Below are 20,449 nucleotides of genomic sequence, written 5' to 3' on the forward strand. Positions count from 1 at the left end.
CTTGTGCTTGAATCCTGTTTGTAGGTTTCTTAGAGGCATCTGTCTGGTCAGCAACTGTGAGAACCGAATGCTAGACAGATGAGCCATTGCATTGATCTTGTGGGCTCTTTTGTGTTCTGTGTTTTTAGGGGTATGGAGTTTGGGTTCATTGTTGTGAAACTTGGGGCATGGAATTTGTTTTGAAAATAATGCTTAAAAGTACCCTTCATTCCCCACTCCCCATTTTTTAAAATAAGATTCTTAAAAACAAACAAACCCGGACATATTAATAATCGGTTGTGTGCACACCTTTCTCCTTCACCAAGAAGAATTGGGCTCTAAATGGATGCCGAGTTTTGTGGTTAGATCCCCCATACATGTTGCATGTCTGGCTAGACTTAAGGGGAGAGGAAATGAAAACTCCTATGGGGAAACAACTACCTCTGCCTTTAAGAGGAACTGAGTAATAATCATTGCTTGCTTGGAATTTCTTGCTTGTGACCAAAGCTTGTCAGAAGAAAACAACTATATAACAGAAGGTGGTAGGCTGCTTTTCATGTTAATACAGTTGTACCTTGGTTCTTGAACGGAATCCGTTCTGGAAGTCCATTCAACTTCCAAAAACATTCGAAAACCAAAGCACGGCTTCTGACTGGCTGCAGGAGCTTCCTGCACTTAATTGGAAGCAGCAGAAGCCGCTTCGGACATTCGGCTTCCAAAAAACGTTAGAAAACCAGAATACTTACTTCTGCGGCGTTCAGGAGCCAAAACGTTCAAGTCACAAGGTGTTCAAGAACCAAGGTACAACTCTATGTCTCTGTGTGTATATACACACCTTAGTTTCACAGTAAATGCTGATGCTACACAAAGCCTAATTGTTTGGACCCACTAGGTGGTGCTACAAATAATCTCTTTTCCAATAGCCTGTTTCTCTGTGTGTAAGCATCTTAGTTGGCCCTACACAGGGCCTAATTGTTTGGGACCACTGGGGAGTGCTGCAGGTAGTCCATTATCCAGTAGCCTTTTTAAATGTATTGGAGGTTTTCCAGAGCAATCATAAATTTGAGCATGGGAGGAAATGTCACGTCCTGCATAGATGAACAGCCGCACGAAGAAAATAGTTGGGGATATTATCCTCATTTTAAGAGACATTGAATTTTATTCTCAGCAGAAAACCATTGTTTATCCATGGATAAAACGCTAGAACATACAGACAGACAGAACCAAATATATCCATAACACATATCCAACACAAAATTGGAGAAACTACAGTCATGGTGAAGGTTTGTTTTTGGCGCAATTGTATTTCCAGATGAGAAAAGGCTTAACCTGTTGAAGTGTTTGCCCAGAAAATAAGACAGACACAGGAAAAGTGCATTAAAAGGGAAGGGGAAACAGCAGGTCTTTAGGACCCTGAGGGTCCTAATTATTACCTGGTGTTCAGACAACTCACCAGCCAGAGTTCTGACTTTGGCTAAAAGAGCTGGCAGGGGGGATCAGCCAGTCTTGCTCATTTTACAGAAATTGCTTAGAATGGTGCCTGTATATTTTACTGCATAACTTGCTTTAGAGGAGAGCTTGAGACTTTGTTTTTTAAAACAATGAAAGCTCAGAGTCTTGCGACTGTGGGGCCCAGGCTGGCGACCTCAGATGTGGAGCATATAATCCATTGCAGTAATCTATTGCAACTAAAGCATATGCTTCCTTAGCTAGATAATATTTCCCCAGGAAGAGTCACAGCTGGTGCACCAGACTAAACTGAGCAGAGGCACATTTGGCCACTGCTGCCACCTGGCTCTTCAAATGTAAAGCTGCACCCAGGAGCAGTCCTAAACTGCAAACCTGATTCTTCGAGGGGAGTCACCCCCATCCAAAACAGGCTGAATCCCTCTTCTGTCGCCTGATTTAGGAGCACAACTGTCCCGTCTTGATTGAGGCCTCCTTAGTCCAGCTCCAGAACTCTACATCAGTGACAGTTCATAGACTCATCATTATTTTGTGGGTTTTCTTTGGGCGTTTTTTGTATTCCAGCTGTTGAACTGCCCATGATAGATGCTGTGTAACTGCTTTTGGAAACCTCAAAGGAAGGCCACCTAGGTATGTGGTTTCAGGTAGTTTGATGGAAATGCCTTGGCTTGCCTCCTTTTCTTCATGAGAAGGAGGGACCACATAACATATATCTTGCTTATGGGAGTTCTCAGGTTCAGTCCCCTTGCAGTAAGAGAGGATGTTGGGTAAGGAGGACTGGCAAAGACCCCTCTGCCTGAAACAGTGAAGAACCACCACCACCTGGCATAGTCTGTTTGCACCAGATGGACCACTAGTCTAGCCCAAGACTTTATCTGCTATGCACCTTTAAGAGCTGAATGACAGGCAGAAATTCAACACACTTCCATAACTCCCTAGCTCTGTGTTTGGGAAAGCTCAACATGCTGAAATTAAAAACATCATCTTGGCCAGATTTTGGGGAGGTGATAACTGAACCTAGCTAGGATAAACATGGTAACCTGCCAGAAGGCTGGGAGCTGGGCAGTCTAGCCTACCAGGATTTACCAACTCTGTGGCTCTTCTCATTTTTTGACATTGCCTTCCTCCTTGTTCCTTGTGCCTCTCAGAAGGGGAAGCCGAAGCTGAATGGCTCCAAGACGCAGGGCTTTCGGATCTAATTGGGGACCATGCTGCAGAGAATGGCAACAGTGTCCTGCTTTCCACGTTGACCAAGACTCAGGCTGCAGCTGTGCAGCGACGGCTTGACACTTACACCCGCTCTCGGAGAAAGAAGAACAAGCAGCCTGTCCGTGATGTCCGAGACATCTTTGGAGTGGTTGGCTCTGCGGTGTGTTTACTTCACATGCTTTGCTCTGCGATCGGCCCCTGACCCCACTTTTCCAGCTCTTGTTCCTCCGTTAATAGAATGGAGTTGAAATACAATCATGGAACTACTGTACAGTCACAGAGGTATCCTGATTCAACCTGATAAGGGCTGAACTCTGCTGCACAAATATTCATGATGTGGGCATACAGTTCTCTCTTACTTTCCTTTTTGCTTTTCTATTATACTATCACACCTGAACTGAAAGTGTTTTTTAAAAAACAACAACAGACAAGTGTGCCCTTAACTTGCAGCCCCACCCAGTGGGTCATCAGCTGATGGAGCAACCCAGTTTTAAAACAACTGTAGAGCTTACAGTCCTAATATTAAGCAAATTTAACAGTGCCCTGGGGGAGAAATGTACTTAAACTTACAGTAGATTTGTTTTGTGTGTGTGAAAAATTTGTTGAAAAAACAACTGGGTTCTAAACTGTAACCATGAGCAGCCAGTTACAGGACATCAAGACTTGTCTGAATTTCTCTCTTTTGGTTAAATACCAAGAATTGTCTCTTTTGCCCCTAGCAGCTTTGATTTAATTTTAGAACTTTTGCACCCCACCTTGAGTAATCTATTTTTGGTTGACAAAACAACCTGGTGGCTGAGTGCCACACACCCAGATTGTTCAGTGACTCTCTAAAAATTTGGAGCATTTCAGCATCACATAGCGTGCCTTCTGTGTACTGACCCATAGCTACTGTGTTCCTGGGACGTCTGCAGGTCTTGTTGAAGGAAAAAGAGAACTTCTCTGACTCAGGTTGTCTCACTTGATTTGCGTTAGCACTGATCCGCTTTTTGCGCTTTGATCTATGGCTGTATGACATCAGTGTTCAATTTGAAATAGAGCTTAGCAAAGAACCTTAATTCCCAGGTGAAGCACTGAAGCAAATGCAGGAATCATGACACCACCCAGCTACGCAAAGAATGCCCTTTCCTTTTAAGCATAGAGATTAGAGCTCATAATTTCCAGGTGGGAAGACAAGGCTTTCAGGTGGGATGGGTTCCCTGGCCCCTCTCTTTGAAACTATACCTTGATGCTGCTGTACCATAAGATCTAGTGTACCTCCCTTAGAAAATATGAACCACCTTGTGGCAATCATAATAATGAATAGTTGGAAGCAGTTTTGAATTTGGGGAAAAGAACTGGCTGAAATTATTCCATGTTGACAGGAATCCTGCCTAAGCATGGAGGTTGGATCTAGCTGTTCATAACCATTAGGCATTGGAAAATATATCCCGTATGTGGATGTGCTTAAAAAAGGAGGTTCATTCTTCATGTGTTGCAGTTGCCTATTCATTTTGAGTTTTACTCAAAAAGCTGGTAGAAGTTCTGCATTAAAAAGCTGTACTTACGTGCATATACCTACCAACGATAGCATATTCTTGATGGGACTATGCCACTGACCAGCAGTGAGAGTTTGGAGCGTATCAAGATTCTAACACTTATTCTGGACAACGAGTTCCTTTTTAATATTCCCAGCTTCCTGTTCTCCATGACCAGTGAGGCATCCTTTATTTTGGGAGGAAGGGCTGTAGCTGTGTTGGTAGAGGAAGTATTTTGAGTGCAGAAGCTCCCAGGTTCAATCTCTGGGGTCTCCAAATAGGACGAGCTACTGATTCAGTTTAGACAGCACTGATCTGGGTGGACTGGTTTTGTCAGACTTGTCATAAGGCAAACTTCCTACATTTCTGTTTTGCTGTATGTTCCCTGTGTCTAAGGTATAGTACGCCTGGTATTCTGTTCATAGATTTCATGGAATGTGGCTTCATTTATGTTCTTTGCCCTGCATGTAGGAGACTGAGCCAGAGACAAATTTGGAAATGGACAGATCACACCGCAAGCCTGCATCATCAAACAACATCCAGAAAAGTAAGACAGTAGCTGTATTGTCATATTGTCATGGGTAGAGAGAAGGGAATAGATCATTTTAAAGTCTTTAGTCTACGATTCCAACTCTTCCTTCCTTAAACATACAGTGAGTATGCAAAGGAACTTGTAATTATTTTTTTTAAACAAAAAACTACAGTCCTGTACATGCAAGGAATAATGTCCCATTGAGCTTAATGGGGCTTAATTTTGGGTAGGCATATACAGGAACCAGCAGTAGGTAGGCTTAATGTTATACAGCATTTCCCAAGGCAAGTTTAGTTAATTATTGCTTTCCCATTGTCACAGAGGGCAACGATTCATTCATTCAACGTACTTAGGATAGGTGAAGCTCCATGTGAACCTTTGATATATTATAGAAATAGGAGTGTGGGATATGGGATTTTAATGGAATTTAATGGAAATTTTGTGGGAATTGTGATGTCAGTTTGCAAGTAAAAGTGACCCAACGCAGGTTAAAAAGTGAAACTCATCAAGCTGCCTGGATTGATCAGACCAGACCTAAAACATGGGAATAGCCTTCATTGTAACATCATTTCTGAAGCAGCTAGATTTGCAAATCAGAAGACCTTATTGTAGCTTTGTCACTTACAGAAAATTGCCTATTTGGGTAAAAAGATTTGATTTTTACTAGCAATGGATTAGTTGTATTTCATGATATAAACTCAGCTGATTTTTAACTTTTCAGTTGCCTTGTGTGCTCAGCTTTATATCTTAGCATAAGCCTGCCTTCCGCAATATGACACATTCCAGATGTTTTTGAACTACAACTCCTGTCAGTCCCATCAAGCATGGCTGTGGTGATGGGGGTTGTAGTCCAAAACATCTGAAATTCTCCAGGTTTGAGTAGGCTGCTATAAGCTCCTCAAATGGGCCAGAATGTGGTCAGTGCTCAGTCTAAATGTGAAGGCGGCCATGCATTTCAGGTGTCTGTTGTAATTATGCATTTAAATTCAGGTCTATCTTGTGTTGCAAATCTTGAATGCAACTTTGCATCCCCCCCCCCCCTTAGCAGATCCAACGGAAACCCAGGACTTCCCATCGCCACTGAGAGGCTCTGCAAGAGAGGAGCTATTCAGCACAGAAATTGCTTATTCTGAGCAGGCAGCCATCCTGCTCAAAGGATCTTTCCCAAGGGAATCCAGGAGGATAAAGGATGAGAGTTGTTTACCTGTAAGTGCAAGACTTTGCTATATCCTAGCAGATTCCTGTGGTTGTGATTTGACAATTATGATAATAATCACCAATAATAGCGACATAATAATTTGCATTGACTCTGATATGTCACTCCAATCTCCATCCCCCTGCCCTTCTTGCTTTAGAAATTTAAGATTCCCAAGGGGAGGCTGGGAGTGACCAGAATAGGAGACTTATCTCTGCAGGATATGAAAAAGATTCCCACGCTGGCACTCATTGAGCTAACTGCTCTCTGCGACGTCGTTGGCTTGGAGCTGAAGAGAAACAAAGCAGTAAAGCGGAAGGCTGCAGGTACCTGTTTTCCTACTGCTTCTTAGCATGAATTTGACATCTTGTGGTTCTTGTCACTGACTAAAATTAGGGAAGGAAAACTATTGGTAGTTCTCAGCTATCTGAGTAAAAGGGCTTATCTGCAAGCGGTCTCCTTTTGGGAGAGCTTGCAGATGTTTTATTCAGCAGATTTGGTGTATGTACGGCAAGGATGTGGGTCTTGCAGGGATTGTCAAACTCCTGTTCCCTTCATCCCTGACCATCGGCCATGCTAGCTGGGCAGGTGAAGTCCAATAATGCCTGGAGCATCACCATGGATTCTCCATGCCTGATCTGAGACATGTGTGCCTTGAACTGGATCGACTAGTGTGGACTAGCATTGGCTATGCACAATGTACACTTTGGGCAGTTCTACACGGGTGCTTAGTATTTTGGGGTATTGCAGATGGGCCATTGGCAACAGCATTTTGTTTTCTTGTAAAAAACAAAAACCCCTACCAAAATCTTGCTGAATTTTCCTTGATAAGGGCAAACCTGATAGGGTTGGGGATATAGGCTAGTATTTTGATTATAACAGTATTGTGTGAATGTGGCAAGTATCGAGATAATTTGCCCTTCGTTATGTCACTTCCTGGATTTCTATGGATAGCTGTGTGTCCTTATTAATTGAGGAAACAGAAATATTTATTTATAGATGGAATATTTTTTAAACGCTTATAACACAGTGTCTTCCATTGCAGAGCGCAAGCTTTTTGGGGTTTCACTTGGCACTTTGTTAGAAAATGACGAAAAGCTCTTCCCAAATACCAGGGTTCCATTGATTCTGCAAGCAGTAAGTTTATTTCACAACTTCATTTGTTTTTCTCCTGGTTTTTCCCCCCATTAAAAAATATCATTGTCTATTCTTTGCTTTGAGCTTCATTGCAAGCTCTTTGTTGCCTTTTGGCGATGACGTTTTGCTGTCTTCTTTTATAGTTGCTGTCGTGTTTAGAAAAGAAAGGTCTGGACACGGAAGGAATCCTAAGAGTTTCAGGATCACAGAGCCGCATTAAGGTAGAATTCAATGGTCAAATTAATATCCTATGAAATGTCCTGCAGTTCCTTGGAAACTTAGGTGTTCCTCATGAGAAGGTCACACTTCCCGCATAGATTTTGATCTACAGCAGGGGTCAGCAAACTTTTTCAGCAGGGGGCCGGTCCACTGTCCCTCAGACCTTGTGGGGGGCTGGACTATATTTTTTTGGGGGGGGGAATGAACAAACGAATTCCTATGCCCCACAAATAACCCAGAGATGCATTTTAAATAAAAGGATACATTCTACTTATGTAAAAACATGCTGATCCGTGAGCCGGATTTAGAAGGCGATTGGGCTGGATCCAGCCCCCGGGCCTTAGTTTACCTACCCATGATCTACAGCTACAGTATCTACATTCCTCTGTGATATACAGACAAAGGAGAGTGCTGGGTATGATCCAGACTAAGGTGGATTAAAAAAAGGGAGACCATGGCCTACCTCTGGATTACTAATTTATTGTGGACAACCTAACACCTTCTGGTTGTTGAGATTCTTGTAAAAAAATTATCTTGGACTAGCAAGGTAATTGTGCCTGCAGTAAAAGGGCAGGGACCTACAGCTTAACCTGCTCATCCTCACAGCTGGAAGGCAACTCAACCACCATGTTTCTGGGTAATCATGGGTGAAAGGTTGATGGTGGATAGAGGTCTGATGCAGTTAGGTCTTCATGCCCCAAAACAAGCATTGCGGTGGCTGCCCTTATTTTCATGTGCAAATGTGCATAATGGGAATCACTTGACGCATATGAGTTCTGAGATCCTGAGGGTGCCCTTTATCCCTTTGTAATTGTAAAGTGGACTGGCAGACCCCAGAAGAAGTAGGTCACATAGGTCAACCCACCGCTGCTTTCAAGCACACACTCAGTTCATGTGAGGTGAGTCAACGGAGAAAACCCCACAGTGCCTGAGCAAAGTGTGGTGTTGAAAGTCATGCTCTGGAACCTTCCGTAATATGCAGGAGTCTTAAGAGATTCATCATCTGACAGGTTGGTGTGGAAAGTGTTCCCTGGGGGTTAGATATTTGAAAACTACCCACATGGTGTTGTGCATTAATGGATGCAAAAGGTTCAGTGTGTCTTCCTGTGCTTGCTTGTGGAAGTTTCACTGTGAATAACTTCTATAAAAATGCGATAGCCTGTATTTCCGGTCAGACCAGAAGGTCTGCAAACAGAAATAGTCCTCCTTTTGCTGAACTCCAAGCCATAGAGTAACCTTCCCACAAGCCTGCTGGAGTTTTGAACTACAGCTCCCATCAGCCCCCACCAGCATGGCCAATAGTGTGGGATGATGGGATATGAAGTTCATTACATTTGAAGGGCAGCAGTTTGGGGAAGGCTGGCATGAGAGAAATCATGGTCTGTCTTAATTACAGTGGTGGATTCTCCACCCCCAAAGGTGAAATAATTCATAGGTTTTACTTGCATGTTACATTGGAATCCTAGGTGATTTTCCTTATGGAAACGTTTCCCCTGCTGGGACATCTCAGTCTTCCCAGTTCTTTCAAATGCAGTACTTTGTCACCAGGGAAAGAAATCCCACTTCTTCCCTTAGCCTGCACCCCAAACTCTGGTTTATTATTAATATTCATAGCTGCTTTTTATTGCTATTCTGTTGAAAGATTGCAGTCATTTCTCCCCACCCCTTCCCATGTTTACTTTTTCCAAATCTTTCTACCTTCAGTATGTGACTTTCCCCTCTTTTCCAGAGCCTGGAACAAAAGCTTGAAAGTGAGTTCTATACTGGTTTCTTCCAGTGGGATGAGGTTCATCAGAATGATGTCTCTGGCTTGCTGAAGAGGTTCATCCGGGAACTGCCCACCCCTCTGCTGACGGCAGAATACTTACCTGCCTTTGCAGCTGTGCAAAGTGAGTTAGGCCTTGGCCAAAGAGATCAGGCCCTGCCACCTTAAGCACTGATTTCTGTCTTCTTCCTTGTTGAGTGTATTAGGTGGCCGTTGTATAGCAGATACGTTGTTGGATGTCAGATAACCAAGGTCAATTTCTTGCTCAGCCATAAAGCTCTCACTCAAGAAACCTTGGGCAAAGTCATGCTCTGTAAAGCTAAGCCTAAATTTTCCAGAGCTTCTTGGGGGGAGAGTGTGATACAGGTGTCACTGATAGATGGCTGTGAGCCAGGGATGGGGAACCTAATGCCCTCAAGATGTTGCCAGATGGTCAACTCCCATCACCCCAAGGGTGACTGGTAGTTGTAGCCCAACAGCAACAGGTTGTCCTTCCACACAGTAAGGGGTGGGTATTTTCAGGTGGTTGAATAGGAACAACAGCAGGTATGCCATCCTCTTAAAGGTGTCCGTGTGTATTAAATGTTGGAGTAATCTGACATTTCTAAGGCCATAAGAGTTGTCTTCATCTCATGCTAAGCCATGCACGCTACTTAAGAAACTGCCTAGGTATTACATGCTGGTTACTGCGTACGAGAGGCAGTGAGCTAGTATGAAATATGTAAAACAGTCTTCTACTGGTATAGTCAAACCTCAGTTCCTGAACGCCTCTGTTTTGGAATGTTTCGGCTCCTGAACATCGAAAACCTGGAAGTAGGTATTCCATTTTTCAGAACCAGAACGTCCAACGCGGCTTCCGCTTGAGTGCAGGAAGCTCTTGCAACCAATCAGAAGCCGCTCCTCGGTTATCAAATGTTTCGGAAGTTCAACAGTCTTCCGGAATGGATTATGTTCGACAACCGTGGTTTGACTGTCTATAAAATGCAGTTTTAAAGAGGCAGAGCTTCTAGGTCAATGTTTTCTTCTTCCCATTAATTTTGGATGTTGATTGTTCCTTCCATTATAGATATCCCAGATCTGAAACAGAGGCTGCAGGCTCTCAATCTGCTTATACTGATTTTGCCAGAACCCAACCGAAACACCCTGAAGGTAATATCGCCACCTCCTGGGGATCGTAGTGCCCTGACTGTACAGTGCAAAATGATACACAATCTAATTCTTTTAGAAATGTGGTATTGCTGTACGGACAACATTCTTATATCACAATGTTGCAAATACGTTGTCTGCAAGCACTCTCATATTCATCATCTCAGAACCCAGAGACAATTTGACATCTCTCTCCGCTGCCTACAGCGGATGTTTGATAACGGAAAATAATTTTCCTCCCCTTTTCCAGGCTTTGCTGGAGTTTCTGAGGCTGGTGGTTACCAGGGAGCGGAAAAACAAGATGAATCTTTGGAACGTTTCCACAGTCATTGCTCCAAATCTCTTCATGCACAAGGGGCTGCCGAACAAGATCCCAGAAGGGAAGGAGAAACAGCTGGCTGAGGGTGCGGCGGACGTGGTGCGGATGATGATCCATTATCAGGATTTACTCTGGACTGTAAGTTGGGGCCACATTTTCCGAGTCCTCCTTCAATTGCCATTGATAAAACTCTATATTGATTTTTTAAATACAGTCATAGCTTGGGTTGAATGTGCTTCAGGTTGAGCGCTTTCGGGTTGCGCTCCGCGGCAACCCAGAAGTAACGGAGCGCGTTACTTCTGGGTTTCACCGCTTGCACAGTTGCTCAAAATGACGTCATGTGCAGAAGCGGCAAAATGCGACACGCGCAGATGTGCCATTGCGTCTTACGTTCCATTCAAGATGTGAACGGGGCTCCGGAACGGATCCCGTTTGCATCCCGAGGTACCTCTGTATCTTTTTGGTATTTAAAATGGCAGCCGCATAGAATGTAAGAGCCTCCTGGGTGAGGCCAATGGCCCATTTCATCCAGCTATCCTGATCTCACAGTAGCCAACCAGATGCCTATGGGAAGGCCAGAAGGAGGACCTGATTGTAACTAGAGCTGGGAAAATTGTCTGAAACAGTATCAGATCGTGACACCGGTTTTTGAGCTGGCAGTACATCGCAGTGGCTGGAGAGCCATGAAGGATTCCCAGCTCAAATTGCCTGCAGACAAATTGACTTCCCTCCCCCTCCATTCTGCCTGCAGCTGATTTTTGACAACGGAAATAATTTTCTTCCCTCTTGGCCTCTGTCTTCCTGTCTGCCTGTGCCTTTGAGGAAGCCCCACATCCCACTCCCTGGCATGTGCAAGCTGGAGAGGTTGGGGACTTGGCTGGGTGATGTATCTCGGCTGCCTCCCCTAAGATGGGGAGAAAGAAGCAGCCGAGATACATTCCAGACATCGCGATATATCAGAATATCGTGGAATTTAGCTGCTGAGATATCACAGTGTTGAAAACAAGGTATCACCCAGCTCTAATTGTAACAGCACTCTTTGTGATGCCAAGCAGCTGTTATTCACAGCTGTAGGTACAGAGTTTTGGAATAAAAGATCCTAAAAAGAAGGTCAGACCTGCTGCGCCAGAAAGGTTTCCCTCCCATCCACCCCTCTCTACATCCCTTCTGCTTCTCCTCTCTTCAGGAGATACTTTCAGAATGACAACAGCCTCACACCTCTTTCTTTTTTTGCATTCCCTTTTAGGTTGCATCTTTCTTGGTATCTCAAGTGAGAAAACTGAACGAGAGCAGCAGCAGGAGGTACCAGTTCTGTGACAGGAGGATCAAAAACCTGTTAAGGAAGATTAATCTGGACAAGGAGAAGACAGAGAAAAACCATGGCGAAGTGAGTAAAATCCCCATTGCCCACTGCAATGTTAATGCATTGTTGATGCGTTAAGAGCATCCTTCACCAGGCTGGTGTCCTCTACAATTCCATAAGAACTTAAGAAGAGCCTGCTGAATCTGGCCCATGAATTCCAGCATCCTGTTCTCTCGGTGGCCACTTTGATCCCTGTAGGGGCTCAAACAAGACCCAATCATAAGAGCATTCTCTACCCTGCAGTTTCCAGAAACTCCTATACAGAAATATTGCTGCCCCCACAGCCATGCTGGCTAGAAATGATGGGAGCTGGGAGTTGTAATCCAAAATATCTGGAGGATTCCAGGTTGCTGAAGGCTGCATTAGAAGATGGAACTGTGGCCAGCCAGGCCCACTTGCCATTGTATTTTGGCAGATGCAAACTGTAGGATAAGTCTTCGCATGTTGACTCAGAGTTAGATTGGATTTGCAAGCGTGAGTGATTTAGCAGAATAAGCTGGGAGAGATACAGATAGAACTTTCAAGGAATTAGTGGGCCACTACCATGTTTGGCCGTTGGCTGAGTCGATAGGCCCCAAGTAAGTGGTGGTTCTCAGAGAGGCAACAGCAGCCGTTGTAGGATAGGTTCAGCATGAGATCAGGGGATCCTGTGGTTTGATGCCTCTTAGATCTGTACTTAAAAAAAAAAAAAGAACTCTGCTGGTCTGAGGGCACTTCTAGGTTTTGTAGGTGGGAGCCAGCCAAGTTCTTACAGATTCAGGTTGTGCAATTAAAAAGGGACTGGCATTCTGGCATGGCATGCTACCTTAAGAAACCCAGAATTGCTTTAGACAACATTGTATAACCTCCCTGCAAACTAAATTGGAATGAATGCTCAGTGAACAGCCAACATATATTTATAACCACCTTGCAAAAAAATCAGGATGAAGTCCAGTGAACAGGTTATCTGGGGGTGACCTGGGCCCATCTGATATTTCTTGTTTGCTTTTTTAAATCAAATGATTCCCCAGAAATCTGTTTTGTGTGGACCTTTTGGTTCTCAGCGGCAACCAAACTCTGAGATGCCTGGCATGCAGGTGTTTGGTTTTTTTAATTGCTGTATATGAGATTTGCTCAATGGAGAGAGAGAAATTATTTGCATGGTCAACTGGCTGATGGTGAAATTTTCTGCTTGAAACAAACACTTTCCTTGTGTAAACACCAGGGGGCACTCATGCTTACTTTATTAACTCTAGTCAAATACTACTGCTTCTCACACTGTGTGACGGAATCAAATTTAATCTTTGTTGCTTTGCATCCATCCTGCCCTTTGCCTGCTTTTGGAGATGTGCATACATAACCATTTTACTTGGAGGATAACAAGCATTTTCAGAGTGTTTGATTAGGTCTTCATGTTTTGTGCACATGCTTTGGATTTCCTTACATCTAAGTTTCCTCCCGCCGCCCCCCTAATACTGCCTCCTTCATCTTCCAGCCATCCAAAATAGTGAAAGTCCAGGCTTCCCCGTTCCTAAAGGATTCCCTGGAAGTTCGCTTAACCAGTGGAACCAAAGCTGCAGATGTCCTGAGGCAGTTCCAGAAGAACCTCTGTCAAAACGGCTGGAATATTGTCAACACGGTCAAACTTATCAAATGGTAAAAGCACCTCCTCTCCTTAGCTTAGAAGGAAATGTAGCTTGTCTTCTTTATGCGTGATTAGGCAGGAGGCTTTTTTTAATGTCTGTTGAGATGAGCAGCATTTAATGAAGGGCACTTCCACTGTGTCACTTAAATCAGTCTTTTTGTTTTCTACGAGTGGAATCCAATGTAGAGCTACGCCAGTGGTCTGTCAGTGCAAGAATTTCTCTGTGTCAAAGGAAACGTTCTCTCCCTCTCAGATTTTACACTGAGGTCCAGCTCCGAGGGCCTTCTGGCAGTTCCCTCACTGAGAGAAGTGAGGTTTTGGGGAACCAGGCAGAGGGCCTTCTTGGTAGTGGCGCCGCCCTATGGAACGCCCTCCCATCAGATGTCAAGGAAATAAACAACTATCTGACTTTTAGAAGACATCTGAAGGCAGCCCTGTTTAGGGAAGTTTTTAATTTTTGATGTGTTCTAATTTGTTGGAAGCCTCCCAGAGTGGCTGGGGTAACCCAGTCATATGGGTGCAGTGCCGGATTTACATGATAAGCTAGACAAGCTATAGCTTAGGGACCCTCTCTCTTGGGCCCTCCCCCCAAAAAAAAATTTAAAGGAAAAAAACCCTGGATGTACATTTCCAAAATATAAGATAAAAAACAAACAAATTTGATAAAATTTGTTATGTGCAAATGGCTATAGATACCTGTTAGGTCCATAAATTTCCATATAGCATATATTCAACACAAAAAACAGTGACAATTTGTTGTTGACAAAGGACAGCTGGACATATAAAGGGCCCCATTACCTTCAGTAGCTTAGGGCCTCATCAACCCTAAATCCGGCCCTGGATGGGCGGCATATAAATAATAAATCATTAATATAATTATCCCCCCACACCCGCTAAATGTCTTTTAGGGTCCCCCTCCCCCAATGGTCTGGAGCAGATCTGGGGAGTGCATAGGATGCATTCATGCGGAGGGGCAGAAAGCCCCATTGTTCATTGATGGGGCACAGTAGTTGATAGCTGGGAACTGTGTGTTCCATGCATAGTGTGCAAATGTTTCTGGATACAGGGGGAGACCATCCAGTGGTTGTGGTCTTTTTAAACCATTGCTGGCAACTCCTTAGGCCAGGTTTGGGTGCTGCTCTTGAGAGCCCCTAACTTCAGAGGAAAGCTTTTTTCGGGTTGGGGGTGAAACTGCTATTGAGAGGAGAAGCTAAAAGGGTTTATGTGAGTATGAAACACAAGTCCACAGCCCAGGCATTAATAATAATAATAATAATAATAATAATAATAATAATAATAATAATTTTATTATTTATACCCCGCCCATCTAGCTGGGCTTCCCCAGCCACTCTGGGTGGCTTCCAACAAAATATTAAAATACAGTAAAATACAGGGCTGCCTTCAGATGTCTTCTAAAAGAATACATATATATTACTTAAAAGGTAAAGGACCCTTGACAGTTAAGTCCAGTTGTGAACTACTCTGGGGTTGCGGCGCTCATCCCGCATTACTGGCCGAGGGAGCAGACGTTTGTCCACAGACAGTTTTTCCGGGTCATGTGGCCAGCAAGACTAAGCCGCTTCTGGCGAAACCAGAGCAGTGCACGGAAACGCTGTTTACCTCCCTGCCTGAGCGGTACCTATTTATCTACTTGCACTTTGACGTGCTTTCGAACTGCTAGGTTGGCAGGAGAAGGGACCGAGCAATGGGAGCTCACCCCGTTGTGGGGATTCGAACCGCCGGCCTTCCAATCAGCAACCCCTAGGCTCAGTGGTTTAGATCACAGCGCCACCCGCGTCCATATTACTTAAAACGATCCATTACATTTAATGTGCATGTTTTTTTAAAGGCAACCTTAAAGGATATTTTCCAATCCACTATACTGTTTTAACATGAGCTGGCCATCCTCAGGTCTAGAACAGCTTTCCCCAACCTAATGCTTTCCATGGCTGATAGTCAGGGATGATGGAAAATCTAGTTCTGAGCTACAGCTGGAAGGAGCACCATGTTGGAGAACTCTTATTTAGAGCAATTCCAATATATGTATTTTAGCCTCTTTGTCTTGGAAATGGTTATAATTAGTGTGTGTTTTTTAATTTTGCAGTAATGGTTCAGTAGATACAATGAACCTGCTCTTCTATGAAGTCGGCGGCAACATAAGTATGTAAATTTGAACTGTTGTCATTTTATTTTTCATGGTGGGGAATGTGAGTTAGTGGGTTAAGAGGTGGGCAGCTGAAGCAAACAGTTTTCCTAGGAATGAATCAAAATGGGGAACCACTAGGAATTAGCAGGCCTAAGCCTTGCTGGGCCACATAGGGTTGCTTAAAGGCATTTCCTTAATAATCAAGCAAATAACCAAGTAAGCTGGTTTTAAAAAGAAGTGGCTTCGAACAAAGAAAACAGAAATACATTTCGAACAAAGAGTACAGAAACAATTTCATAGTAACAATTTCCTAATGATAATAATAATAACAAAACAATAGCAGATATAATAATGTACAAAACCTACATTTCAATGCTATAAATATAACATTACCTAAACGACAAGCAGTATCCAAAAGCAAAAATAAGAAGAGAGCTTCACAGTTTCACTTAGTCCTCCTGAAAACACTTCTCCCATGATGTGGTTAATGATTATGCCTCTATCTCTTTTTTAGCCTTGATTAGGAACATAGGAAACTGCCTTATAACAAGTTGGCTCATAAGTTCCTGTGGCTCTATACTGTCTTGCTTCTCCCATAGCCACAGCCTTGGATTCAAGCAGAAATCAAGCATGGCTTCTTCTGGCAGTCTTCTTCCAGCCCAGCACTTACACACCTCTGGCTCTTGTCCTTCTCACCAACACCCAGGTGTAGAGGGCGGAGGCACACCCATTTGACTTCTGGCACAAAGCCACTTTCTTTGTTACCCTAGCGACTCATACTTAGAGTGGCCTTTAGCTCACCAAAAAGCTGGCCTGGCTATTCCAGCAATTGAATCCTTGGTGGATTCAGGAACAAGAAGAGACTCATGCTTATAGGCAACCCACCCACCCCACAACTCACAATACTTGTAATCCAGAAAGTGATAGGAGATATTATTTTCCAAAGTCCTGACACTGTTAGGGACTTTATTAAATAATCTGAAACTAAGTTACCCAAAGTTACCAGGCACAGGATGAATAGTGGGATCTATATTTTTTGGGAATGGTGTCTTTAAAATAAATCTTTTCTCTCTATCCCAACAGGTGAACATTGCTTGGACCCAGACACATACCTCTTAGACCTGTACCATGTGAATCCTCATGCAGAATGGGTTATAAGACAAAACCCATCTTTTCCAAGGACACTCTAGGAAGACTGGCGAGAGGGAAATGACCTAGCTGGAAATTATGTTAAACAAATAGTCAAATGGGGCCAGGGTGGGGATGAATTTTTTATTCCTGGATTTTTATTTTTATTTTAATGGGAGGCTGTGAAAAAAAGAAGCGATTCCCTTTAACTGTTCGCATGAACTTGTGGCTAATTGAAGGGTTACATTGGGGTAGCAGAGCTTCTATAGGATGTGAATGCCTGTAGTAAAGGACTTCTGGAAAGAAAGTTTTAAAAAGAGACAGTCTTGTCCTTGAAGAAATTGTTGGAGATCATCTGGGTTTGATTCTTTTAATGCACAAGCTTCAGGTTTTCACATTAGTGGAAAGACACCCCAGTGAACAAATGTGCTGTCATGTAAAGCCTGCACACTTTCTAAAGAAGTAAGGCTTCTCAGATAGAAGCTGGGGTTATCTACATTTTGCTTCTGAAGGGCTTAATAGGTAACCAAATTGCCCGGAATGTAGAGGAGAAGTTCTGCCCTCAAAATGCTAATGTCCCAAGCACAGTGTTGGTGACATATTAACTATGCACAACTGTAGGTGTGCAATGTCTTCTGGGATGCAGCCTTGACATTGCAGTTCAGTGCACAAACGTGTATTTGTGTGTGCACACACAGTTCCACATACATGTTGCTATTTGATTAGAGTAAACCATCTCAGTATTACTGTTTAATTCAACCTTTTTAATATTCAGATTGGATTTCACATCCCTGTCTGGTTGTAATAATTTTTTCCAGCAGAGACTTGTCTACCTATACTGGGCCCTAACAAGTCTTTTCGTTATGACCAAGACAATCCAGAAACACCTGAGCCATATAACGTTCTTAGTCTTCATGTCTTCATTGTTTCTTTGGTGTTACATTTTTAAAACGTTGTGTTTGTAGGTATATTTACCAAAAGCCTGTTGAAATGATCTAGGTTTTTCTGGCGAAAGCGATGATCTGTACTTAAAGATCCTCCTTTCCTTGTTTGCTCACATTTTTTAAAAGGCCAAAATATCCACCTAAATGTGTAGAGGGTTTCTCAAAATTGGTAGTTTTGAATATCTGTATTTTGCACTTGTGACTTAAAAGAGGGCCTATTTATTTTGAAAATGTCAACTAATAGAGACATTTAAATGGTTATTTCATGTTATCCACTTCCAAATTAGTGGACGTGAGAAAGCTAAACCCTTTCTCAGCCCAAACACCAGAGCTGATGTTGTCAGAAGAGCAAAATATGAACACATATGTCGGAAGATTGCCGCATTTGGGCATAAAAGGGTTTAGAAGGAGGCATTTTGTCAGCATAAGAATGGAATTCATGCTTGAAGGTGGATGAGTAGGGCAGGGAGTCCACCTTTAATACAAACGTGCATTACACATCTGATCTCTGTAGAAAAGCAGCTTTGGAAGGAAGGAAGCATGTATCTGAAACCCCATTTCTTCTTTTGCAGCGGGGAGGGGAGAAGCTACCTACACTAGGAGGGAAACGGTTAATGCCTCTCCCTGCTGCCCAGCTGTCAATCATGCCCTCCTAAGGCTGCCTTTTGAAGAGAGGATCAAGGGGTGTTGCATGTAACATCTGGTGAATGAGTTGCCATTTGGATAGGAAGAAAGCAAATTAACCTGGGAAGTTACTTTCCACTTGCCCTGTACTTTCCTTCCTTAGCCCCATTTATAGTATCATCTGACTCCTTGCCCTCCAGTGTAAATGGGTGGCGTTGAGAGGTGATGTGTTCACGAATCCCTTGGGGCTTTATTGGAGGTCGGAATGAGAAATTGCATGAAGAGGTGTCTCCTGGTAAAAATGGCAACAGCATGTAAATCTCCTCTTCCTTCCCTCTGTGTAAGGTTGAGTCTATCCTAGCCCCATGTCTTGGTATCATTACCACCAGTGTTTTCTTTTCCCAACCTCACTGATAGTCAGTGCTGGGGGCAAGGAAGTAGGGAATCATGGTGACATCACAACACAAAGCAAGTTTTATTTAACCATACAGATGGGGGCGGGGAATAGTTTATGCGGAAGCTGTTTTCTTCTAAAGCTGTGTTGTTTCATTCTGACCAGAGTGCTGGAGTCATGTCTTGCTCAGCATAAACATTTTCCAACTTTGCATTTCTCATCCTTTGTACACTTTTACCAGAGAAAGGATAGGTGCAGAAGTCCATTAGAATTTTCTGGAAAAGTACTAACAGATGTAATGAGCAGCACTGGCTGGATGACTCAGATGTGTTTAGGAAAGTATCTACATGTCACAGCACAGCCTTAAAAGAATACAGAATTGCCTACAAAATCCCTTGAGTATTTTTTTATAGGTATAGCACACTCTAAATCCACTGTTCAAAATCGTTTCATGCCAATGCATGGAAAGTAGTCAGTACAGAACAGTCTTCCCCAACTTGGTGCCCTCTGCATACTCCCACCTAGCATGGGAAATTTTCCAGGAGTTATGGGAGTTGTAGTCCAAAGCTTGGGGAAGGCTGGTGTAGAACTTTAAGAGCATAGCAGGCTTGCCAAGCAGAGGGTATGCTTTGATCCTGTATGATAAAGGGTGCAAGGTGGCAATTTTGGTAACTCCGAAAAGGTCAAGGTAGAAGAGAGGCCAATCTCTGCTTCCAAGATATGAAAATTAAGTTTTGTACTTGGGGCCAATTCGAATGAATAGCTTGGGGGATGAAAGAAAATGACTCGGATTCCTCAAATGCTAACAGAGTAATGTGAAATGAGTATTGTGAAAAGCTATGTGTGCAGGAGCAAAACCCGAGAGAAACTAACATTTGAGGGGGAAAGATGGTGTAGGCCCAAATCTGTCCATAATATTGATGGTCTGTCATCACTTTCACTGTCTTTTTGTGTCTCTAGAAATTTTATTGATGGCAGTTAAAGTGGCAAGGCATAAAATGGTAAAGCTCACTTGTGTGTGTGCGTGTGTGTGTATTTTTTTAAAAAACGATGGTTTATATTATTTTTAATGCTGTATTTAATCAATAAAGAACTAGATACGTTTCCAAAATGTCTTCTGTTTTGTAATTTATTTTGTCAGTTGCTGGATTTGTTTTCGTTGATGAGGTTCTGTGAACTAAAAAAAACAACGGGGAAAGAAATGGTTTTGTACTAGACTAAGAAGGAATGTAAACAGTATGAAAACACACTTCAATAGCTAAGAAGGCGAGTAAGCAAAGACCCAGAAAGAGATACAACGTGGGATCGAGACATGGTTTTCAAACCCTTTGTTCGTCTCTCAACCGGTGGCCTTAGAAGTACAGTCCAGAAAACATCCAGTTCTGTTCTAACATGAAAAGGGGTTTTGGCTCTCGATTCAACTTCCAGATTGACAAATCACCAATAAGCAGTGGTGGTGCAGAACCATCATCTAGTGTCACTGCTGTTTACCTGGTTACAAGTAGTTGAGGCCAGGCAGTTGCACCAGAGGAATTGCTGGATTGGCCAATCTCTTAACCTCTTGCCCAGCCTGGTCCAGGTAAGAAACAACAATGCTGGAGTTGGGAGGGAGATTCTGTTCCACCACACACACACAGCCATTGTGCTGTTGTCAATAAGAATAAGCAAAATGATGACTCCAGAACAATTTTTAAAAATGAATCAGATTAGCAGTGACAATAAAATACTGTGATTTCAAATT

At 43.2% G+C, this 20,449-nt stretch overlaps 1 protein-coding gene across 2 annotated transcripts in view; it reads left to right on the plus strand.

Moving 5' to 3' along the window:
* Positions 1-19,819, plus strand: part of ARHGAP40 (Rho GTPase activating protein 40) — a 37,337-nt gene extending 17,518 nt beyond the window's left edge. Inside the window, exons 3-15 of one of the 2 annotated variants that reach the window (XM_083446895.1) lie at positions 2,595-2,815; positions 4,644-4,719; positions 5,750-5,910; positions 6,060-6,225; positions 6,945-7,036; positions 7,180-7,257; positions 8,985-9,144; positions 10,087-10,169; positions 10,417-10,623; positions 11,732-11,872; positions 13,323-13,483; positions 15,577-15,632; positions 16,702-19,819. In XM_083446895.1, the coding sequence (XP_083303021.1) occupies positions 2,595-2,815; positions 4,644-4,719; positions 5,750-5,910; positions 6,060-6,225; positions 6,945-7,036; positions 7,180-7,257; positions 8,985-9,144; positions 10,087-10,169; positions 10,417-10,623; positions 11,732-11,872; positions 13,323-13,483; positions 15,577-15,632; positions 16,702-16,808 (1,709 nt within the window). In that variant the 3' untranslated portion in view covers positions 16,809-19,819. The remainder of the gene's footprint in view (positions 1-2,594; positions 2,816-4,643; positions 4,720-5,749; positions 5,911-6,059; positions 6,226-6,944; positions 7,037-7,179; positions 7,258-8,984; positions 9,145-10,086; positions 10,170-10,416; positions 10,624-11,731; positions 11,873-13,322; positions 13,484-15,576; positions 15,633-16,701) is intronic. The other variant, XM_083446896.1, reaches the window with a different exon arrangement.
* Positions 19,820-20,449: the final 630 nt, after the last annotated feature.

Source organism: Podarcis tiliguerta, assembly GCF_965153285.1.
Source record: "Podarcis tiliguerta genome assembly, chromosome: 6".
NCBI lineage: Eukaryota > Metazoa > Chordata > Lepidosauria > Squamata > Lacertidae > Podarcis > Podarcis tiliguerta.